General features: G+C 40.7%; 1 protein-coding gene across 4 annotated transcripts in view; it reads left to right on the top strand.

The window, feature by feature from the left end:
* Window positions 1–25,555, top strand: part of CADM1 (cell adhesion molecule 1) — a 334,473-nt gene that overhangs the window by 261,019 nt on the left and 47,899 nt on the right. For all 4 annotated transcript variants that reach the window (XM_060160431.1, XM_060160430.1, XM_060160429.1 and 1 more), the window contains exons 2-5: window positions 5,906–6,052; window positions 7,640–7,792; window positions 14,376–14,513; window positions 16,686–16,844. In XM_060160431.1, the coding sequence (XP_060016414.1) occupies window positions 5,906–6,052; window positions 7,640–7,792; window positions 14,376–14,513; window positions 16,686–16,844 (597 nt within the window). The remainder of the gene's footprint in view (window positions 1–5,905; window positions 6,053–7,639; window positions 7,793–14,375; window positions 14,514–16,685; window positions 16,845–25,555) is intronic.

The raw sequence follows: 25,555 nt of genomic DNA, 5'->3' as shown, positions 1-25,555 counted from the left end.
ATGATTTTTTTGTTGGTTTGGTTGGGTTTTTTTGGACAGCCTGTATTGTTGGTTGGGCTTTTGCCTATTTAGACAACCTGACTATGCTGATTTCATGTTAGGTTCAGTCTTCCACACAGCAGAGGATTAAAAAGAAAGGTTCCCCTAATACGATTTTGCAACTGAAAGAGTAGAACAGGGGACCTTATTTGCTCTTTCTCTGGTCAAGCTGTCTTCCCAGTAAAGAGTCATTGGTGCTCCTCGAGTCAGGAAGAGTTTACATAGTTGCCATAGTATAAACCGAATTCTGTTCCAACTGTGACTTGCCCTTTTATTATAGACTTGACCGGAGAGACTTCCCCGGTGTAAATGAAGTGCTTTATTTATTAACAGCCAGGCAGCGGGGGCCAGAGCCCTCGGTGCTGGCAAACGCTGGCCGTGCACTGGTAATAAGGCATTCTCCAGGGGCAGTGTGCTGAGTGCTAAAAGAAGGAAGCAGTAGTAAACAAGGTGTTTTACATTCAGGACAGTTTCTCTCTCATCTTGAAGTGTGTAATTGTGTTCTGGATAAATTATGGAAATAAAAAAAATTCAGAAGTTGCTCATAGGGAAATCACCTTCTTTAAAAACAAGTAAATTTTCCAAGGCAGAGCCAGTAGATCCTTGGCAACAAATCTTGAGGTTGGCTGGTTAAAAAGTACAAACTGTATGGGCTGGAGAATCTGACGTAACTGGGTTCAAACACCAGCTCGGCCACTTAGCTGAATTCCATTAGGCAGCTTATTTCAATTTCTCCGTGTCTCAGGTTCTTAATCTTTAAAGTGGAGACATTGAAAACTCCAGGAGTTTGAGAAGGAAAAGCGTGCAAAGCCACTAACACAACGCCTAGCGTCAGAGTAGCATACGTTCCCTTCTCCCAGTCCCGGTGCCTGAGAATGCTATTTCTCATTTCAGCTTCTTGCTCGAAGATTTGCCCCATCACCCCGGCCTTCAGGCAGTTCTCTTGTTGGTCAAATAGATTCCAACCCAGGCTTAGTGTTCTGTGTAATGCATTTACATAGTGTTTATAACAAAATGAGGTTTCAGGAAAGAATCCATGAGTTAAGTCAACTGATGATTGAATTAATGGGGGATTTCTGAGTCCACTGCATTCCCAAGCCCACTCCAGCCCTAACCAGCTCAGCTGAAATGGTCTTTACTGATCATCAAAATAAATTTTATCTTTTTTTTTTTTTTTTTTTGCTTTAGGTAATATGCTTTTTCTTCCTTGTAATGAATGTCCTGGCAACTTCTAGAGTACTTTGGGAGACCTACTTGCGAGAGAATGGGCCTCTCTAATGCCAGAGTTTTATTTTTAGAATTTGTGGGTCAGATAGGGAAGTTATAGGGAATACAGTTGCTGGTATAAATTAAAAGCCAGTTTGATTCCGTCTCTTAAACCTCACCCACATATACCAACTAGCAGTCAAAAATGTCTATACGTGTCAGACGTTGTTCCACCCTTAAAATAAATTACCTTGCTGATAACAGCCTTATTTAATGGCTACAGTATATTGTACCTACTTGATTTCTTTTGCCCAGAACGTGTGCTGTTTCTGCCCTGACGGTATATCTGCTAATTGAATTTTAGAAAATCGGAAGAGTTTTTTAAATGGATTATTTAAGAAAGGCACCAAAGTTACCTGTTTGTAGCCTTCTGCTACACATCAAATTGTGTTTTGTAACAACCTAATTGTCATGATATCTGTTTCAAGGGGAAATTTATCAAGTCACAGTGCACCCTTCTGTTTGGAAGAAATAGTTGCGGACGTGAGCAGAAATTATTTTTACATAAAGGCTTCAGGCGGTTAGGAGTACTGACATACATATCATATTTTCATCACTGTCATTCGCTTCCTTTGCCTCAACTAAATAGGTCATTATTATTCCATTGCAGCCATCTTATGATGCTCCAAGCATGGAGCTCTGTGTAATATAACTACTGTCCAGCTGACCCATATAATTTATTGGTGACTTTTACAGAGTGACATCCTTGGGCCACCACCATCAGTCAAGGCACTTTGATATCTTGCAACACTTATAATTTTTTAGCATTTGTATTGTAACCATGTTAACATAGCTACGTATTGTCCTTTTCTGAGACAGTGGATTTTAGGTTGGCCTTAGCAATTTCAAAAAATAATACAGTAGTGATGATGATGCCACCGTGGATTTGCAGAGCCTGTTACGTACCAGAGCACAGCAAGGGCAAACATTTGCAGTTGGCAAAAGTTTTACCTGAATGATTTACTCAGTAATGACACATTAAAGGGATCTGGTCTTATATTATTTAATTATAAGTAATAAATAAGAATGTTTAGACTTTTTAAGAAACGTACAAACAAAAAATCCCTCTGGCTCTGTTTTATTACTTTCCTTGCTTTAAATACAAAACCACAGTCAACTCCTCTGCTCCTGTCTCCTTTGCAAATGTTTTATAGCCTTAATATGAATATAGACAGAATATACTAGGGTTCTGAGTAAAGACTAAAATTAGAGTGGATGGTTATTTCCACAGTAACTATTCTATTAGAGCTTAATTGAATTGCACTTGGCTTTAAGTCCCAGCATCTGCAAGATGGTAGTCAGGATCTATAAGGCCAAAGGGATTAAGGCCTTTCACTGGGTAGCCTTTCCATGTGTTCCTTTTATAAGCTGAAGATTCTTATTTGTGTTGCTAATAAACTTCCTTTCGGTAGAAGAAATCTCCTCCACAATCCGGTAGACTGGTTTGATAGTCTAACCTCCTCAAGGCAAGTCCCATTTTTCGAGACAGAATAGCATTTGAATCATGCAGTTTAATGTTTCCTTACTAGGTTGGGTTACCCTGAGGAAATGGGGTATTGTCCTTTCTGTACAGACCTCCCCGCCAGGGCCAGCAAAACCACCTTGAAAAACTTGCTCAATTGGCAGGAATTCCCTTTCCCTTGTTTTAGTCTCAGATCTGAGAATAAACTACTCCCCCCAGCTTGGTTCTGAATTCTGTGTTTGTCACGGTGACCCACTGAGGAAAAAATAAGCATGACTTCGTCTCCTCTGATCACTCTTCCTCTTTGATATTATTCTCTAACACTCTTCAGCCCACTAAGCTTTCACTGCTGGATCAAGCTAGGGAAGATTTACCTTTACACTTGCTACAAGCCCTGTGGGCCTCGTTCTCACACCCAGGTTACTTCCCTGGATCAGAGGTCTCAAGGTTGGGTTTGCTTTTGCTCTGCTCCTCAAGCTTCAAGAATTTTTGTTTATCTGTGCCTCTAATAATTTTTTCCTCATCCCTCTAGTTGCCTCTTTTCTAATCCTCTCCCGTAGGCTGGTCTATTTCTAGGTGGATTTGGCTTAAAGCCATCTTAGACGTCCCTTCTCACACTTCCCAACTGTGTCCTGCCAAGAAAGGATCCTTCAGCAGAAATATGAGAGCAGGTGGAAATCCTCCATTTACTCAAATTGCGTCTCTATTTATGCGGTCTCATTTTTTTTTTTTTTAGAATAGTACTTATCTTTGACCTTTGTTTCTTAATGTGACAGGTTTTTTTTAGAGAGTGAATAAGCCACCCCGAGTTGATATATAATTACATAGAGAGCTCCTTGAGAGCAGGGACCGTGAGCTTTCATTCTTGTATCCACACTACTGGCAACACGTACAGTTGCTTAGTTGGGATTTGACATCTAGAGAAGTGATGGTGGTGATGATGATAGCAGCTACCATTTATTCAGTTTTACGAAAGATAGCCACAGTGCTAAATGCTTTACACTGATTATCTTTCTTTTTTTTTCTTTAAATTTGTTTATTTATGTATTTATTTTTGGCTGCGTTGGGTCTTGGTTGCTGCGCGCGAGCTTTCTCTAGTTGTGAGCGGGGGCTGCTCTTCGCTGTGGAGCACGGGCTCTAGAGCGCAGGCTCAGTAGTTGTGGCGCACGGGCTTAGTTGCTCTGCAGCATGTGGGATCTTTCCAGATCCAGGGTTCGAACTCGTGTCCCCTTCATTGGCAGGTGGATTCTTAACCACTGTGCCACCAGGGAAGTCCCTGATTATCTTTCTTAATCCTCCCAACAGCTCTGTGAGATAGCTTTTAATTACTATCCCCACTTTACAGATGAGACATTGTCTCAGGGACTTTAAATAGTTTGCCTAAAATCTTACAGCTAAAAAGCAATGTCTCTTGTCCCCTCCCTGATTGACCATTGTACCTATTGCCTATATTATACTTTTTGTTCTGTAAGTGGGAATTAGGGATCAGTTTTCACCAATATTGCAGCTTCTTAGAGGCTAGGACAATGTCTTATACTACTAAATCCCCTGCTATGCCTGGTGCGGAATTGGACATTCAACAATTATTTCATCTTTTGCTTTTGAAGTCTCCTCTCCTCCTACCTGTGCTGTGGATCGTTTAGGACATTTATGAGGGGCCCTGGCTACTGTCACTTATCCTAGAAGTAACAAAGTAGAGCAGATCTGGAGATAATCCAGATATCAGTGGATCTGAAAGCCTAGACTTTTTGACATGTTCTGTAAGAGATTTTCTAAATGGCTGGAAGGGGGTAGTCTGTAGAAGGGGCGTGGTTCAGGACTGCCTGGAGCAGTCCTGAAACTACATGAAGATGTAGTTTCTGAGAACAGAGTAATAAAGTGAACTGTAAGGCTTCCCAGGATTTTACTGAGTTTCCAAAGGGTCATAGTCAGGTCCCCACCCCTACGCAATAAATAACGGAACTGCCTATACTTTGGGAATCTTGACATCCACTAACAAGGTGAGATTGTTTACTGAGCCCTCCCACCTACTTCTATTAAGTGACCCCTTGAGTTTTCTGTGAGGTGACCAAATAGCTCAAGGGCATTTGAGCTGAGGTTCAGTACAGTCATTCCTTAGTATCCATGGGGGATTGGTTCCAGGACCCCCACGGACACCAAAAACCTCAGGATCCTCAAGTCCTTTCTATAAAAGGTATACTTTAGGGCTTCCCTGGTGGCACAGTGGTTGAGAGTCCGCCTGCCGATGCAGGAGGCATGGGTTCATGTCCCGGTCCGGGAAGATCCCACATGCCGTGGAGCAGCTGGGCCCGTGAGCCACAGCCACTGAGCCTGCGCGTCCGGAGCCTGTGCTCCACAACGGGAGAGGCCATGACAGTGAGAGGCCCGAGTACCCAAAAAAAAAAAAAAAAAAAATGTATACTTTAAGTCATCTCTAGATTACTTATAATACCCAATACAATGTAAATGTTATGGAAATAGTGGTAAAAACAATGTAAGCACTATGTAAATAGTTGCTGTCGTGCAAATTCAAGTTTTGCTTTGGGGAACATTCTGGAATTTTTTTTTTTTTTTTTAGTATTTTCGATCTGTGGTTGGTTGAATCTGCGGATGCCGAACCCGCAGATAAGGAAGGCTGATGTATACATATTTCCCCTACTCCGTTTGTGGGAGCTGCTGTTCCTCATGACAGCCAATACTCTTACCTTTCCATACGTCTCCAGCGTACTACTTGGCTAGTAAAAACACTGGAGGCTGGAGCATGGACATCACAACTTCTGACAGCACGTTGATTCCAGGCTTAGTTGTATTTTGCCCCTAGATCTAGCTCAGCTTAACAGACTCGTGTTGTGGACTATTGGAGAGAGGTGTGTGAGCCTTACCAAATATGGCTCCTCCTGTCTATTTTCTTTTTTGGCCGCGCAGCTTGTGAGATGTTAGTTCCCCGACCGGGGCGTGAACCCGCTCCCTTGGCAGTGAAAGCTCGGAGTCCTAACCACTGGACCTTCAGGGAATTCCCATCGTGTCTATTTTCTAATTCACTTCTTGTTTCTTTCTAATTCACTTCTTGTTTCTCATTTTAATTGATCCTATTAACCAAATTTTAATTGATGGAATTTTTTTCTCCTTTTTGTAAAGGTGATGGACAGAATTTGTTTACGAAAGATGTGACAGTGATCGAGGGAGAAGTTGCAACCATCAGCTGCCAGGTCAACAAGAGTGACGACTCTGTTATCCAACTACTGAATCCCAACAGACAGACCATTTATTTCAGGGACTTCCGGCGTAAGTTTCCATCTCTATAGCATTAGATGGCAACTTTTTTTCCTACACGTTGTCTTGATAAAGAGATTGCCAAGGCCTCCTTTTTTTTCTTTTTTTCTTTTTTTTAATTTAATGTTAGATGCTTAAAGTTTAATCAGTTCTTCAGAGGAAAGAAGAGACATGCAATCATAATCTTCCTACTTAATAGAAACCTTGAATGGTCCTTTTTTTAAAAGTAAGGCAGTCTTCCTTTGCAATAGGAATTGATTGTAGTAATTCAAGGTGAATTGCCGTTGAGTCCCAAATACTTAGCTGACACAAACAACTCAAACGGGGTAAAGCAAGGAAAATATAGTATTCTCAAAGGTAATCTGTTTGGTTTGAAGACTGAAGTTTCCTAGGCAATCTGTGCCTATAAAGACAAAACCAAATCTCCTGTCATCATAGCCTGTGGTAGATGGAGGTGCCCATGTGCTGAAATCCTTCCAAATATAAGATCACAAAAGCCAGTAATCGAAACTTAATTGTATATCATAGCAATGGTTCAGATGGGTGTCAGGGTTTGGCAAGAGCAAGAATCAGGTCTTTCGAAAAATTGCGATTTGAGAGCATTGGTGCCTAACCAAAGTAGGTGTCAGGCATGTCGCCTCCTGCCCACTTGTCCCCATTCTCCCCAACACCTCAGAACATTCATGACCTGTGGAAAGTGTTATGAACATAAGGAACATTAAGAGGACTATGGAGGGTAGAAGGAGAGAAGCCAGCTTCTCATTGTTAGAATGAATTTTTGTCATTAGTATATACTGATCTAGCCTTTGCCAAATTAATATAAGGATTTTAAAAGTGAATATTAGACATCAATAAAAAGCCCGCATACATTACTTTTGGGATGACTCTGACTTCCTACTTTATGCCTAATCAGTTTCATCCCCGTGGAGCTGAATGCAGTTAGAAAATGGGGTCAGGTCTTAAGGCCCCTGTAGGCCCCAGGCCATGGACTTTTGGCAGTGCCACCTCAAACCACATGAAACAGAAAGATGCATCAGAGTTAAATTGGATTGTTTTGCTATAAAGTTTTTTTTTTTTGATGATTTTCATTTTGCTTTTGCAATTACTAATAATGCTTTTTTAAAATTTTCTCTCATAATATTAGAACCTCTATTTCTTTTAAGGCCTCAGATTCTTAGAGACAATTTAAAAGCCTGTAGGTTCTACTCCCTGAAATTTCAGTGCCAAAGGGGGCTCATTGCCTGCCCTTTCCTCCTGTTCTCATTCTGCCTGTCTCCGATAGACGATCCGAAACAATTTATGAATAAGTGCTCAAAACTGACAGCAAGGGATATGCGTGTGTACACAGACACACACACCCATGTGTGTGAGTTTCCTTTTTGGGCAGGGATATATATATATGTGTCTACAAACAGTTATTGCAGAAGCCCTAACTAGGAACTCAAGAAGCACAAAGAAGTACCCACCAGGTGCAGAAAGACTTAATCCGTGTGTCTGCTCTGTAGCTGCCTTTCTAGTCACCTGCCTTTTGCCTCCCCTCGGGAAGGCAAATAGACTGTCGTCTTTCCCACAACACTAACTCTGTGTTTTGTTTTCCAGCTTTGAAGGACAGCAGGTTCCAGCTGCTGAATTTTTCAAGCAGTGAACTCAAAGTGTCGTTGACAAATGTCTCAATTTCTGACGAAGGAAGATATTTTTGCCAGCTCTACACTGACCCCCCTCAGGAAAGTTACACCACGATCACAGTCCTGGGTAAGCAATGCACCAGGGCTTGTCCTGGGAAACGAGGGGGTGGTACTTACTGCCAGATGGCTTCCAGCAGCTAGGAAAAGGTTAACGGTAAATTTTACTGTTTTAGGAAGACTCAGCGCCCATCTTGCTGAATTTTAAAAATAGCCTATTTTACCAAACACTCTAAGGAATGGCAATCAGCAGGCTCTCTAGATTTCCCCTGCTCTCGGGTTTCAACCCTCAAGCTTCAGAAGCAAAGATCAAGAGAATTTAGAGCCCTCAAATGAATCACTCACCACATGTAATGTCGTTGCTTCTACCTCCCAGGACTTTTCTTTCCCCCCTTCTGTGCAGTAGAGGGGGAAACAGGCTACCACATCTGCACCCTGTGGCAGAGCTCTGATATGAAAGCCACTTAATGATTTTTCCTTCTGAGTTACATCTCGTTTAATATTGTTGATCTCCTTTTCTTCGGCTTGACTTATTGCCTCATTTATTGCTCCCACTCAAGATTATGCTGTAAAAATCATACCCCATGAACGCATACTTTGCCACAAATTGCAACCATTAGATGTAAAAGAATGAAGAGCTTCTAGGGAGAGAAGGCTGATAATAAGCGAGGACCGTGGATCGGCTGCTGAGTACACCTCTACCTCTAGCGGGTTAAGTGTCTTCACCAATGATGGCTAGAGTGCGACGTTCAGCAGAATCCCGGTAGCCAGGTTTCCGTGTGTATGTTTTGATAGAGTCAGCAGATACTCCTGTGGTGAAGGTGGTCTGAACTAGTCACCTTTTAGACAAACATATACTACAGTGCCTAACACCAGCCAATTTGGATTTTTGAAACTGAGTTTTCAAGGACCTACACTATAGCATGAGGCAAGATCTCTGATTTATACCTTCGGAAAGATGATGAATCAAAGCCTATCTGAGGCGGCAGACTGCAGCTTTTCAGTGTAACGATATGAAGATTAAAGGGGAAAGATAAATATGAAGGCTGTTTTTGCTTAGTGTGTGTGAACATATGTGTATTCATGGGTGTATGTATTGATCTGCTGCCTCATTACTTTATTTAAACACAGCTGTAATAGGGAACATTTTTTTAATTCATTAAACTAAAAACATATCCCTAATGCTGACATATATGTTATTGATAAGAGGAACACTGATTTTAGACAGTCAGGTTTCATGTCTGGCCATGTTGCTTCTGCTGTGGTCTGTGTTTGGTGATGTGTACGTGTTTATCTCTAATTGCGCCTTTGATCCCTATTAGATCTGCAGAAATAGTAAGTGTGGAAGGTTTGGCTAGGATGAACGTTTTGGAATTTGGCAGATGTACCGAAAGTTTTCTGGAGAGGTCTTTGAAACACTGTTTGCTTGTTGGAGTAAGTCATCAGCTTCATAAACTTCAAACAGGCCATCTTCCCATTGACCCACCATTGTTTATGGTGTGTCCACAAAAGTGACGGCAATTAGATGGAATATACTTAAAGGCATTTTGCATTTTCAGAATGTTTCGCTACATATACCTTTAAGTATGGATGTCTTTATTTCAAAGAAAGAGATGATAATAATAGAGGTTAGTCGTCTTGCCCAGCTTACAAAGCACATGGTGAGAATCAAGAATCTTAGACTTCGAAACAGACCTTACTCTTCTGCCTCAGAACCTCTGGGTCTTCCAGTCTAGGTTGTTTTCAACAAAATCCTGAAGGCTGCTGTTTCAAGATTTTCTCCCTGAAGGTGCACATCTTTTGTTTGCAGGAGTGTATCTGGTCTTTGACAAGCAGTTACTGCCTGTCAGTTTTCAGTGTTTGGTACATTTGTTCTCAGACTCGCTAGACTGGGCCAGTTGGATGGAATACACCCAGCACTAGGCTTTTGAGAAGCATTATGCCTGTAATCCTTTTGGAGGTCTGATTATTCTAGAAATAATAGGTTCCTTGCTTGTATTGTATAGAAACATTAACTTAAATATACTTGAAAGTAATGCTGGTAAATGCTCTTTTTGCAGATATTATGCATTCATTTAATATTCCTTCCACTGAATTTATTCTAGGATTCCTTGACGGAGTCAAATTATTGTCATCGGCACTTGAGTCTTTCATATTCCAAAATCTGACAGTTTCCACTGATACTCATATATTCAAAGCTTCCTCCTAAGGTTTAGAGTTTTCAGGTATCATAATGAATGAAGAATGATCTATTAGCATCATCTTCGTTTCTATCTGTGGTTCTCTGAAAAGGACCCCATATGTACTTACACAGCTGTCAAACTTCCTGATCGGATGAAGATGCTCATTTTAGTGCATGCATCTTTATTAGTTGTTTGAAGCATTCAGCAAAAATTTCAGCATAATTATAAGGCATAGAGATGGGTATTTGTTAGTTACTATTCTGTTTATTATCTTATCCATGTAAAAACCGAAAACTCCCCTGTGATATTTCGCATGCCTTTGGATGCCTTTTAGGATATTCATTCACTTCTCCCACTTGTGATGAGTTTGTTTCTTTCTCCAGATCCTACTACTGTTCATGAAAGGAGATGAGTGAGAGAGAGAATATGCTGCTTTAACGTTAGTATGGTTACTGATAATAGTAGCTAATATTATTACAGTCCTGTCCTTCTAAGATTAGTGTTCACTCAAGATTCCAGGAGCAGGAGAACCTAATTATTTTAAAGGGTCTTAGAGTGAGATTCCACATACCGATCAGCTTTAAGTCTCCTCTTTTGTTGTAATTAACGTGACTCATCTTGATATTGCTGATTTTTTTAATGTTGTAGACGTAATGTTTATAATTAGCACTCTTATAGATGTGAGGTTAGCTAAGAAGAACGTCAACATTTCTTTGCTATTTTCTAGTATTTCCCTCTACATGACTTTTATTCAAGTTTCCATCTCTATGCACCTCCTTAGATATATCTTTGGTTGTTTTCATTAATGGCTGCAGGCAGTTTTCACTAAATATGTCTGTTTAGTGGACCATGTATAAGTGTATTCTCTGGTTAGTAGCAGTTCTAATTCATTTTTTTCTTATAAATGGATTTTGATACCTTACTAACTGCTTTCGTATTTGAGTAGACATTATGAAGTTAAAGGGAAAAACGGGAGAATGAATAGACCAAAATAAACTTTAAGATTTTCTTGTCCTACCCCCCCTTTTTTCATTTATATTTTCTAAAGCTTTCTTGCTTTAAAAAAAAATCTGCGAGAAGTTAACTTTATAACTGATATCAGTGAACCATTATGACTCACATTTTATTTTATATTTGTAAACCAAACAGCTCCTACTACATTTGACTCTTTCTTCTTCTAAACTTCGTAAAGATCAGTAATACTGGTCACAGTCTTGAGAAAACTGTTTATGGACTTGGAAAAAGTCATTCAGCCATTTCTCAGGATGTTCTTCTCAACAATAAACAAGTCCTTTATTTTTCTACACTGGTCATATTTTCCACCACTTTTGAAGTTTTCCACATGTCTACCTTGGCTGTCAAGTTACAGGTGATGTCAGCTCTCCAGGAGGAGCTAGCATTAGTACAGGAATCACTGGGAAGGATTAGGGAAGTGTAGATTATATCTGCTGCAGTAGAGGAGGTATTAACATGGATAAAACCAAGCAACAGGTAATCTAGATAAGGACCTATTTGCTGCCATTCACACTCTCAACCCCCAAACAAAATCTAAGAGACATTGGTAAATTTTCCTCTGGCCTAATTTATACGTACCACTTGCCATTTCCTTACTTTTTTTTTTTTTTTTTTTTTTTTTTGCGGTACGCGGGCCGCTCACTGTTGTGGCCTCTCCCGTTGTGGAGCACAGGCTCCGGACGCGCAGGCTCAGCGGCCATGGCTCACGGGCCCAGCCACTCCGCGGCATGTGGGATCCTCCTGGACCGGGGCACGAACCCGTGTCCCCCGCATCAACAGGCGGACTCTCAACCACTGTGCCACCAGGGAAGCCCCACCATTTCCTTACTTTGAAGTAGCAGACATTATTGCTAATGTGAAAAGAGCACGCCATCATCCTTATGACCTTCTCCATCTGATGGAGAGAATTAAGTACTTCCTCTACTAAGAAGTACCACTGAAGGTGAATTGCTAGTGGAGGTTAGAAGAAGCCTGTGAGGAGGAGAGAGAGCTCTCCAGTATCTTCAGACTCAACACGAGAAAGGAGAGGATGAAGGAAAGATACCCAGGAACACACAGAAAACTAATATCTGACAAAGACTATGTTTGAACCTTAATGCCGTCAAGACCTGACAATTGATATTTGCTGGAACCTTTTAACAGCTCCTGGATCTATTCCCATCAGGAAGATTCCCAGGTTACCACAGAATGACCATCAAAGTGTTTCTCCCAAAGTTATCCATGCATACTGAAATCTGCTCTGTCCCATCCTGTAGTATTTTCCAAGGAAGAGAGCCTTGTGTATTACACATTACCTTTAGCTATTTGCCCTCTTTTTCTCATCCGAAGAGAACCCTTCTGTGAGTATCCCGTCTCAATTTAAGTTTGCTTAAATTGAGTAGTATCCCATCAATTACATTACTCAATTACATTTCTCATTGAAAACCATTGCACATGTCAATATCAGAAATTATTTTCATCACTCCATTTTTATTTCTGCCTGGACCTTGAAAAGAATTAATACTGTTTGACTTTCAGCCCTACATTTGTTGGGAGGACATTCCTAGCTCTTTTACTCCTTAGTTATTCCCTTTTTATCTAAGCCTCTTCTTCTGTTCCCCATAGCTCACCAAGATCTTATTTTCTTTAGGCTTGGACAGTCTTTTCCTCTGACATTTGCTCTAACAAAAGCATTTTTTTCAATATTCCTACTATACGGCACACAGAATTTAGTAGTATTTGTTGGGCGTAAACATCTAGTCTCTCGGTGTACCCCATATCAGCTATCTAGGTACGTGTAATGAAAATCTTTAACCTACCTGATTGTCATCTAGGAAGGATAAACTGCGTTGAGGAAATAGCTAGCCAAATCATCCCATTTACTTTTATACCTGCCTTTCTGTCTCTTAAAATGTTGGCAGATGTGCAACTCCAAATTGGATGTTAGACTATCTCTCTTTATGCTTATTTTTTCTTAAAATGTAAACTAGGGTAGTTCTTTGCCATATTTAACTACTCACTGGGGCCACATCACTTTAGCAACACGTCCAGTTGAGCAACTGTGTTAGCTTCCTGTGATACAGGGAACACAGAAGAGACGTGATTTTGCTCCAATAGTTACACTCCCCCTACCAACTATCTTGCTGAGAAACATATACAATAAATCCTTTTCCTTTTCCTTTTCCATAATTCTCTATAGAAATTTTCAACTGCTTCAATTCAGTGTAAAAGTCTTCCTGTGGGTAGAATTTTCACATTGGACTAGAACAGTTGGAAATCTCAAATACATGGTTTAATCCCATAATTTATTGAAGCAGTATCAGAGATTTATTATTCAACTTGATCATCAGGATGGCATATTTATACATATTTAATTTCTTGTTTCTCTTCTGAGTTGAGAAACTTATTAATCATAAGTCTTAGAACCATCTTTGCTTATTCATGGTGGTCAGGACATATATTTTTAGATTCAGTCTGCTGAATTCAGTATTCTTATTGATTTTTATTTCAAGAAGCTCAGTCTTGACATAAGGTTGCACTTATATGGTTTCATTGTCAACTCAGTTTCCGAAAAGATAACATGCTTTCTTTATCAACCACTGTCATTACTCTTTATTTGATATTCAGCATTTTAGCCCCCAAATATTTTATTCTGATCATTTTATTACATATATGTTTAATATGCTTAGACAAGAGTGGTTTTAATTCTGAGGTAGAAATCTAACCTACACTCAATCGTCTTTTCCACCTTTGGTTTCTAAAATTTGCAGCTTTAGATTTCAGAAAATCTAGAAATAGAAAATCATTACAAATTAACTGGCATTTCCTACATTACTACATCTTCATAGCTAAAGGATCTTATTACTACGCCATCCATCAGAGGTCAAGATCATATTCTAGATCTCTATAAATAATTTGAATTGAATGGAAGTGGCTCTGAGGCACAGTTTTTCTGTGTATGTTTATGGGGAGTGATTCTTTTACGGGACTCCATGTTTTTGATCTTTGCTGGTTGACTTTGGAATCTTTCATATGAAGATTGAAATCCAAGGGTTGAGTTTAAGGACAAATATTCCTCTCAGAGACTTCCAGGTAAGGAGGATAATGTCAATAGTGTTTACTCCTCTTGCTTTTATATCTGCTTTCTGGTCAATTTTCTAATGACCGATTGATAGCAAATCTAGTATCTATATTTTTATAACTTGGTCACTGATAACTTAGGAGTGGAAGACTGGTCATTTTATCAGATAACTTTAGGACGAATTCTGAAGTAAGGGATTTTACGTAACTCGCTTTATTTGGTAATGACTTTGTCTTTCTTCTGTTTCCTCCAGTGGCAGTTTGTTTTAAATTCCCATCAGGAATGTCTATTGTTATCTCCTTTTTTTGAGAGCAATGGTCCTAGTTTCTAATGAATAGAAGAATATGCCCAGAAATAGATTCTGTGTTTAAAAAGCACACATGTTTAATTTGTAGTCCCACCACGTAATCTGATGATCGATATCCAGAAAGACACTGCGGTGGAAGGTGAGGAGATTGAAGTCAACTGCACTGCCATGGCCAGCAAACCAGCCACGACCATCAGGTGGTTCAAAGGGAACAAGGAGCTCAAAGGTAAGATGCGAATTGCCTGGTACTGAGGAAGCCAGTCCACACTCGATCCCAGCAGGAGTACATCTTTGTGGACGTTAAAGACAAATGCAAAACACACCCCTGAACAAAAATGCTCATTTATATTGGGTTGGCCAAAAAGTCCGTTCTGTTATAAGCAAAAATGAAAGACACATTTTTCATTTTCACCAAGAACTTTATCAAACAATGTATTTCTTAACCGAACGATCTTTTTGGCCAACCTAACATATGGTTTGCAATCAGTTAGTAAGTGTGTCTGAGCCCAAAGCATAACGGCATTTTACTGTTCTAATTCATATCCTCATTCTGTCGTTTGAGGGTTCATGGTGATATGTGCTGCTAGGTGTTTACTCAGAGGCTCAGAGAGAACCAGACCTGTAAACTAGAACTCGCTAGACTAGTTAGAATCACTGAGGTATCCCCTGAGCTCAGGCTGGCCATGTCTGTATCCTTAGTTCTCCTTGCTTTTACCCTGTGACCCAGGGTGGGTCAGGACCCCAGATTCTTGTGTTACACCTTGAAAAAAAATGTATAGCAGTCTTGGCCATGGTGAATACCAAGTCATTCTAACATCTATTGGACTATTGGTTGTTTTGACAATGGGCTTTCCTGCAAGGGTGCTTGTGCTAAGCAGCTGAGAATCTATCTTCATAGCGAACTTGCAGGCACCACCCTTCTTGAGAAATCTGTGATTCAGTTGCCCATGTCAGCAACCTATTCTTCTGCAACGTTTCTGACTTTGTGCTGGCAGCACAGGCAACTTTTTTAACCCTGCTCCTATTGTCTCTCCCTCAGTACCGGGCCATCCAGATTTGATTCCTGGATCCTCGGACATCTGCCCTCTTAGCCGCTGCATTGGCTGAAGGATACAGCCTAGCCCCTATTTTTGACTCTCTTTTTGCCAGTTATCCTAAGTTCCTCATGCATGTCTGCATTCCGATTCCTTTCTTTGCAAAAGGTTGCCTTGCAAGTAGTACCCAGGACAGAGGACTCAGGGCCTGAACTCCTCTGATCATTTGACAGAAATGCTTGCTGTGTGCCTCAATTTCCTCTAAAATGGGGATATTAATATTTACATACCTTGTGTGATTCTTATGAAGATGAAATGAGTGAATATTTGTAAAGCATGGGGCTAGTGTCTGGGCCAAGGTAAGTGCTCTGTATGTGCTTGTTAAATAAATAAATAGTTCCAGGAAGAAAAGAAAGTCCTTTTAGAAAGAGGATATAAAAATCTATATCTAGAAACAGAAAAATCTATATATAATGGCTTAAGTTTCAAAAAGCTTGCTCTGTTTTAATCTCCTATTTCCTAGGTATGGCTTTGGAAGGAAGGAATTTCTCATTTCCCCTCTGCTTTTCTGTCTAAGTGAATTGAGCCATTAAATGTGTACCAATAAGTACAAAACATTAAAAGAAAGTTAATGGTGCGTCATGTCCCAGGGAGTGCTGAGTTCAGGAAAGGGGCCTCCTTGGCCTATTCATCCCATCCGGAAGCCTCCTCCCCCCCTTTTCTGGGTGTTCTTGGACGTGGCTCCCTTCTGGCCTGAAGCCTATATCTTACTTTGCTCTACCCACTGCCACTGCATTTTTTTGTGTTCTTCCAAAAGTCTCAGAGTTTAAACATTTCAATTACAATTTCATTTAATTGTCGTTGCTTTCCCTGTTAATTGCTGATGGGGGTGGGCAAAGAGGGTTGTTTATATCTTTACTCCTGATTGAAATTACTTAAGGGATTTGGATGACGTCCTGGAATTTTTAAACCGCATTACAGCCTAGTAGATGTGTTAAGTTCAGATGGTTGTAGGGGGAAAAAGCACTTCTCTTTTCTTCCTCTCTAGGGCCTTGAGCAGTCAAATGTCAAAATGGGTCAACTTTCAGCTGCTTTTCTGTGGGAAAATTTAAGACAGAAGAAACATATATTTAAATAAAAATAGTAAATAGTATGTAGAGTTGATTATCTTAAATACTACCCTGCAAGGCTGAAAAGTAGGAAATTATCCTTTTATCAGTTATCTACCCCCAGATTACCCTTATCTGGAGTGACTTCCATTATGTTTATTAAAATAGTAATGTTGGGGCAGAGGGAGGGAGGGGAGGATATTTAAGAAAAGAGTGAGACTCACTCAGCTCCGGTTTCTTGGTATGTCCCCCCAGGCAAATCGGAGGTGGAGGAGTGGTCCGACATGTACACCGTGACCAGTCAGCTGATGCTGAAGGTGCACAAGGAGGATGACGGGGTCCCGGTGATCTGTCAGGTAGAGCACCCTGCCGTCACTGGAAACTTGCAGACCCAGCGGTATCTAGAAGTACAGTGTGAGTACCTGTCTTAGTCCTTTCTGGCTGCTGTGCAAACTACTACAGGCTGGTGGCTTATAAACAACAGATATCTACTGCTCACGGTTCTGGAGGCTGGGAAGTCCAAGGTCAGGGTACCAGCATGGTCAGGTTCCAGTGAGGTCCCTCTTCCTGGTTCATGGCTGGCGACTTCTCACGGTGTCCTTTCATGGTGGAAGGGGCTAGAGATCTCTTTGCAGCCTCTTTTATAAGGGCACTAATCCCAGTCATGAGGGTTTCACGAACCTCCTGACCTAATCACCTTCCAAAGGCCCCACCTCCTAACGCCATCACATTGGGGATCAGCATTTCAACGTATAAGTTTTTGCGGCGTGGGGGGGACACAAACACTCAAACCATAGCATTACCCAAGTATTTTATCCTGAGGGTATAGAGTAGCAGTTCTTTAAAAACACTTCAGAAGCCACTTATTGAATACATATGTTTTTATATAGTTTAGGTAGAATTTTCATCTTGTTGTCTTGGTAGAAAAATAATCAAAGGATTATTCTACTGAAACACTGCCATATTATAGAGTGCCAATGAGGATTTTGAAAATACTACATTTAACCCAAATGTAAAACTTGAAAATGATTCCATCTGCTCTAGTGCATGACTTAATTAATTAAATTTTGTGAATATTGACTGTAATCATTTCTATGCCAACTTCAAAATCTAGGGTAATTCCAGCCGCCCCCCACCCCAGCTTTATTAACCCCATCATAAGTGCTGAATTTTTTTATAGAAGGGATTTTATTCCCACTGAACATCAGCATCTTGTTTTAGATTGCAAGTTCTCTTCTATTTTAGCTTAAATTATAGCGATGAGTTTAAAAGTGGAACTCTTTGGGATGCGTGCCGCGGTCTTGATGGCTTCATCAGTAAAAGCTGGAGCGTGGTGAGTGAGGTTTCTCCTCACTGTGCCCTATGGACTAAAGATGCTCTCCTCATCTTCTCCTCTGGGCTCTCCTACTTGTGGAAAAAATATCTGTTTTCTGCACAAAATTATCCTTGCACCAAAGTTGTGGCTGAGTAGCCAGCTTCTCACTTTTTATCAAAAGACTTCTGTAACTTGGCCTCTGCAAAATTCCAGGTGGCCTTTGGGTGTGCCTAATGAAAATGTTACAAGAGTTTGATTGGATGTCGATGATTGGGCATCAGATAAAGGAAAAGCATTACTCTCTATGAATTATTCTATTAATTTTCTAGGGCTGCCATAGCAGATTACCACAAATTTAATGGCTTAATAAACAACAGACATTTATTCTCTCACAGTTCTAGGGGACAGAAGTCTGAAATCAAGGTGTCGGCAGGGCCAAATTCCCTCCAAAGGCCCTAGGGAGAGGATCCTTCCTTGCCTTTTCTGGCTTCTGGTGGCTCCAGGTGTTCCTTGGCTTGTGGCCACATCACTCCACTCTCTGTCTCCATCTTGACCTGGCCTTCTTCTCTTCTCTGAGTGTCTCTTATAAGGACACTTGTCATTGGACTTAGGGCCCACCCGGGTAACCCAGAATGGTCTCAATTCAATATCCTTAACTTAATTACATCTGCAAAGAATCCTTTTCCAAATAAGGCCACAGTCACAGGTTCCAGAGGTTAGGAATTAGGTATGTATTTGGTGGTGGCAGGGGTGGGCACCATGAATCCCCCTATGATTTGTATCACCTGCTTAGGTTGCCTGAGCAAAACAGGGGATGGAGAAAGTTATAAAAAGTTGCTTCTACAAAGCCATCCCATTCCACTTTGTGAGCTTGGCTCAATTTAACATTACATAATGCCAGTTTTTCTTGTTAATTCATTTCATCTACTTCATTATGTAGCTTCATTATGGGCATCATGCTTATAATTTTCATATCACTAAAACTATTGTGGTGTAATGTCCCTATAATGGGAAAACAGAAAAGATCAGATATTATCTAAATTGGCAGATAGTAGATTTCTTGTGACTTTGTTAATATGTAATTCATTTAAGCAAACTTAATATCCATTAACTTTCCTTGTAGGGGCCCATTAGCTTTAATAATACATTAGCTCCTTTGTGAGACCTGAGTAGCTGTTCACCCAGTTCCCACCCCTAAACTCTTAGTTTCCCAGAGTATCTTCTAAATAGAACATAGCCCCACCCACCTACAAAATTACACTCATTCCCAAATGCAAAATATTTCAAGCACTACACCTCCTACCCCTTGGAAGACTTGCCAATGATCTTTATAAAGCCTTTTCTTTTGAAGATTCAAGTGAGATTTGTCCTTCTAAGAAAAGGAATAAAGCTGTGTATCTGAATCCATTTGACTTCAGTCTTACGAAGTACTGCTGGCCCTTAACTGCAGGAAGGTGACTTTAATGCCTTCCCCAAATTGAAGACACATCCCTGGGTCATTTTTAACTTTAACATGGCACCTGTTTATGGGAGACTCTGTTCTTTTACCCAGCGTAAGCCACACAAACATTTTATCCTTTGATATTCCATTTCTTGGAATGTATATAGGAAAAATGTCTTTTTGCATAAAAGAAGGTTAAGGATTTCAAAGCAATGTGTTAATCTGAATGGAGTTTAGAGTCCCATATGGCATCTTAATACGATGCTTCATGCTCAAGAAAGTCACCTGACAGGTCACTACCCTCCCTCTCTCTAGAGCACTACTGAAAAATTTGCGGAGTCAGCCAGGAATTCCTTACGTAGCATCTTCAGACACATTGGAATTCTCTACTTCATCACCTACCAGCTTTACTCTTCTTGAACACCAGCAGCTATGGACAACAAAAAGCCTCGTGCCTCAGGTGCTCAAGGCACTCAGTCTTCGGGCACTAGAACTTTCTCAGACCTTGGCCAGTGGTGTTGGGGGTTCAGCTCCATTCCCCCCATAGGAGGCCCCTCTCTGCAGACAAGCCACACCATGTCTCTCTCTTTTTTTTTGAAGTATAGTTGATTTACAGTGTTGTGCCAGTCTCTGCTGTCCAGCAGAGTGACTCAGTTATACACACATAGACATTCTTGATGGCCATGTAAACAGAAGAGATACTTGAATGCCTGAGATTCAGTAGCCAGTGTGCGTGGATGGTGAATTATTTTGGATACTCTTTGAGGAGTAACATTAGACCATTATTTTTTAATTGACCCAAACTCTGGACTCAGCAGTTCTTAAACTTTTGGGGATCGTTGACCCCTTTAAAATCCTTTGACAGCTATAGAGCTGGAAATGATGACATTCACCACATTTTACTTCCAGTATAAGGGGTGTATTTACAGTTTTCCTAATTTGAGGTATTCAAGGGCCACTTTCACAAGTTTTACCAAATCCACGGGTCATCTGTGTTCGTATCATATTTAGAATTTTTAAGTCATTTTATTGCTTTAACCTAACCAAGACCTGTGTAAAAACACCTGTAAAATTATGAGTTTTATTTGCTATGTATATTCTATCTAGTAAACTTTAAAATAAATGTACAACTATTATTTTTTAATGTCCTTTCCTTTGCCACCTAAAAAGATTTCTTATACTATCAGTGATAAACATTAGTTTATCACCAGGACATCCTGAGCTGGTCCATGGACCTCAGATTAAGAATTACTCTACTCTGGGGAAATGAGACTACCTTCGAGGCAAATCTAACCTGATAGGATTGGTGTTAAGTATACTCAGTTCAACCTTGGCCCATTTTGCTACATGAAGATTTTTGGAAACCTCTCTCTACCTCATCTAAGATGGATGGATATTAATCAGGATAAGAACAGAGTAAAATGACAGATAATGGATTTGAATGCTGTATAAATTATGTCCTTTTAGAAAATACTATTTTTTAAAAAGGAAATGAAAACCTACATTGTATGCCACTAAATATCTTACTTTAAAAATGACAGGAGCAAGGAGGAGGGATAAAATGAAGGGAAGGGTTGCACGCTCCCCTTGACACGGAGAGCCACCATATTGTCTAGAAGACAAGGCTTGAGCTCCAACTTGGAATCCCTTTTGTCGTGTGGGTTTAAGTCCTAATTAATTGAACACAGAATTTTGCAGTGTTTGTTTGTTAAGCCACTTGTATATGGTACCAGGAGAAATTGTGGTGCCCAATTATGTGAAAAATCAGCCAGATGTGTATGCTGTCATGCTTTAAATAATCCTTAAGTGTTTGGTGAGTACAGATATTAATTGTGTAGTATGCATTGAAGTGATTAACGTCCATGTAATTTATCATCTGGAAATTTCTGAACATAAATAAGTGAGTTGTTTTGTTCAGCAAGGTGTTGACCTCTCAGAATTAGTGAATTAAAGTCGCCCCTCCCTTCTTTTTATTAAAAATATGAAAGGCACCACAATTAGCCAAGTGTTCGGTTATTTGATTTTCCGGGGCATTAGCTGCTCTTGTTTGTGGCATTTCCCTGTTGGGTGCTCGTTTGCAAGCTCATTAATAAGGTTTTCTCATAGGACCGTTGCTGGGAAGGAAGAACATACAGTAGGGCTCTTAGTTTTCTAGCTTTCATTCTAAGACTCAGCAAGGATACGGCAGCACGCAGTTAAATGTTTAAAACAGAAAGTAATTGTGCTCGCGAGCTGGAATTCAAAGCTCTCTTTCCTTACATGTTAGGCAGAGAACAGTTTTGCTTTTTTAATGTTCTGAGCTATATGACCCTAAACTCTTTCTGTGCAGTTTTTTCTTTCCAATGTCTGTGTATATAGCGTTGCTTAAATTTACAACAGGGTTGATTATAGCAGAATGTGGTAGAATTGTAGCACGGTTAGTGGAGCTTCAGATCTGAGCGAACGTACTCTTGTCAAATAAAAGCCTGTTTAAAGGAGAACAGTTCACTGTCTGCACGTTAAAAGAAAACTGTCTAAATAGCATCAAGGTGGAAACACATAGCGACATAAGCTGGGAATTCAAAGAAAAGGTGTGACCCTCAGTATGGAATTCAGATTGCTGTGCAAGGGGGGAAGCCTTACTCTGGACCGAGGTGTATCCGAAGCTCTGGAATTACTGCTGTGTGTCTTTTGCTTTCCCCCATCGTAGCCTTGCTCTTTAAAATGTTTTGCAAAAATCCTCATCTAGTGAGGGTTTTGTGTGTGTGTGCATATCTGAAAAAGAAATTTAAGAGATATGTTTTGAAAGGGAGAATGAAACCAAAGACTCAAAAAATGGATGTTTGAACGCCTTCCCTGCTCGGATTATCATCTGCCAGTTAATTGTGTTCGTGGACATCATTTTCCAAATGAGTTTTATTGACTCAGTGTAGCCAGATATTTTGTAAATCCATATTCCTGTTCATTGAGGGTCCACAGAAGGCTAGATTTTTCTTCTTTCATTCCCTCAACTGGGGGAAAATTGGGCATTGAGGGAGATGGTCAAAACCTGTTCCTTGTGCCAAAATAAATGTTTCTCTGGTATCGATAGTGTCCTGCAGTGAAGGAGGGAGAAAAAACCTGGAAATGGGAAAATCTTTCCTGTTTGGAGTGGAGGATAAGACACAGTTTACCACGGCAGCTCCCACATCCCATCCTCTCCCCCATCAATTCTATTCCCAGGTTATATTCTTCAAAGCGTAATAGCTGGCGTTTTCATATTTGGCCTGTTTCTCTCTGATCTCCGGTCTCTCTCTCTCTCTCTTTTTTTTTTTTTTTTTTTTGTGCGGTACTCGGGCCTCTCACTGCTGTGGCCTCTCCCATTGCGGAGCACAGGCTCTGGACGCGCAGGCTCAGCGGCCATGGCTCACGGGCCCAGCCGCTCCACGGCATGTGGGATCTTCCTGGACCGGGGCACGAACCCGGGTCCCTTGCATCGGCAGGGGGACTCTCAACCACTGCGCCACCAGGGAAGCCCCTCCGGTCTCTGTTTTTTTTAACAGAATATGCTCTTCCTCCCACTCTCCCTTTCTTTTATTTTATTGCTTTTTTTAAAGCAATGAATTGAGTTCCAGGGAAGTTATTTCAGTATTTATTATTCCTCCTGAAAAATAATCAAGGCATGGAGACCCCCCCTGATTCAAACTAATGTTTTAACCTATCATTTTTTGTGTTAACACACAGTAGAAGCGGGTCCAAGTTCCTGATGCCATTAACTCTATAGAGTGTTAGTGAGGCATTCTGCAGTGCCAAAGGGGGCAGGAGGCTGAGTCACTAGTACTCAAAAAACAAAGAGTAAATATTGGGCCAACTCCATTGTGAACAAGACTTGAATGACATGACTCTTAGGGAAGAAAGACTTTGCCATCATCCCTGCCTTCTGAAGCCACACCCTGTAGAAAGAGGCCTCTTCCCACATCTGTCTTCCCACATCTCACTGTCTGACCTAATGTATTTGGAAAAGATGTGTCTCTGTGGCTGTGGACATTGAATACTATGTAGTGAAACTAGTCTTCTAATGTGCTCTCTTAATGGTTTTTAACTCAAGGTCAGATTTTGATTCTGTGGAAGGTTCAATGGTTGTAAAGCTAACATCTCAAAATCTAAAAAGAATGTTCCAAAGGGGATCGCTGGGGGGAGTGGGGGATTAATCAGGAGTTTGGGATTAACATATACACACTACTATATGTAAAATAGGTAACCAACAAGAACCTACTGTATAGCAGAGGGAACTATACTCAATATCTTGTATTGATGATAACCTATAATGGAAAAGAATCTGAAAAAGAACATATATATATATATATATATATATATATATATATATATATATATGTAAACCTGAATCCCTTTGCTGTACACTCGAAACCAACACAACATTGTAAATTAACTATACTTCAATTTAAAAAAACATATGTTTTTAAAAATGTTGAACAAACAAAACTTCCTATACTTAAGGTGGTTAACAAAAAATAAATAAAAAGAATGGTTCAACAACATTCTTTATGATTTCATTTGAGATACCACCTTGAAATATACCCAAAATGCTAAATAAATGTGTAGTGAAGTGGAAGTACGTAACTCAGACACGCGGGTTGAACCTCACATTTTGGGAGCTGGATTAACCTTCTAAAAGAAAAATAGAATTATATTTTGCAATGAGGGCTGTTAAAGTGATTAAACAAGGAGGCCATTAGACCAATCTAATAAGGTGACTCTGATACCTTGGTAGCTTATGTAGGCAAACCAAAACCTAAACCAAAGCCAATGCACTCCAAGGCAATGAAACTTAGGCCCAGCCAATCACAAACAGCTAACCAGGCTTCCCAGAAAAGGCAACTGCTCAAGCTCCAGCCAATCAGATCATTCACTTGCTTTACTTCCGTGTCTTTTCTATTAAAGCCTTTCCCTCAGCTCCTATTGGAGCATTTTCAGTCTGGGCTGCCCTGTTCAAATGGATGCTCAAATAAACACTTGAAAATTTTAATGGGCCTTGTGTATCTTGTAACAGGGCTTCGAGGGATTCATGGTCTGCTTGTTTTTGTTTTGTATTTGTTTAACCAGTAGCAGAGCTAGAAGTCCATGCCCCAATGTTCCCCCACTTTCTCATTCATTCATTCACTTGGTAAATATGTATTGAACGCCTACTATGTGCCAGGCACTGACACTGTTCTAGGCACCAGGGATACAAAAAACAAAACCTTTTCTTGTTACAGAGCTAACGTTCTCGTGCAGAAAATCTTGCTACGAGAATTTTCTCACCCAGTGTTCACTTTCTAATTCTGAAGATTTCTCAAAGATATGGAAGAGTGCTGTGTGGGTGAGTGTGCACCCCACTTCAAAGGCACTGGAAGCTACTCTCCGCCACAACATCACAGAATAAAATTTGATTCTGTTGGGTAAACAGTAATTTCAATATCCACAAAGCTACTTACAAGTTGCAACAAGAGGAAACTGCATTTTACTGTGTAATGTGGCACATGCTCTTCGGTCCCACATCCGTCCCCCCAGGTTTGACTCATCCCACTCATCATAGCTCAGCCCTCCTCAAGAATAACAGTTTAAGTGCTCCAGTTCATACAACAGATGTAACAGCAGGAGGTCCTTCACCTTGCAAACAAACAAAATAAATGGCAGTGAAAATTATTCGTGAATGTATTATGACAATGGGAAGCAAACCTTTTGCAAGATGTTCTTTTTAAGTCCTCTGAGAGCTCGCTGTGACTGTGTTCTCTCACCAGCCCCAATGACCTCGTGATACATCGCCCTCCCTCAGAGCAAAGCTGGGCTCTCCCAACAGCTTAGGCAGCCATGTTATAGGGGTTGATTCTGCTTTGAGCTCAAGCAGCCCCTAATACTCACCAAATCTCAGGTGCATCTCGGCATTGTCGTGCTCCTCCAAACTGCAGTAATCCCCCATGATTGACAAAGACCCTTCTGTCAGTGCTTCCCCACCTGAATGCACAGGCACTGACCCAAACCAAACCCAGCCATTCTGATTCCATCTGGGCCCACACTGCCCTTGAGTTCTCCCTGGTAGGCCCAAAACAATGAACACTTGGTCAACAGGCATCCAGTCTCACTCTAACAGGTGTTTCAGAATGTTGGATGAAATCTAAGTAAGGGATGCAAAGAGCCTGCAGGAACAGATTTGCACTTGGGTTCCTGGGCCTGCTTGCAGTCAGCACATCAATGAACGAACGTTTGAGGCCCACGTCCCCTGATTTAGAAAATCTCAGGCAGGGAAAGCGTCAGGAGCCCCTGGGCTAACAGGTCTCCTCCTGCCGCGGTGTCAGGGCGCCTTCCCTCTTATCTCAGCAATGCTCCTCTCTGGTACATGGGGAGGATAAT

Source organism: Lagenorhynchus albirostris, chromosome 9 (assembly GCF_949774975.1).
Source record: "Lagenorhynchus albirostris chromosome 9, mLagAlb1.1, whole genome shotgun sequence".
Classification (NCBI taxonomy): Eukaryota; Metazoa; Chordata; class Mammalia; order Artiodactyla; family Delphinidae; genus Lagenorhynchus; species Lagenorhynchus albirostris.
This window is presented reverse-complemented; position numbering and strand designations above follow the sequence as displayed.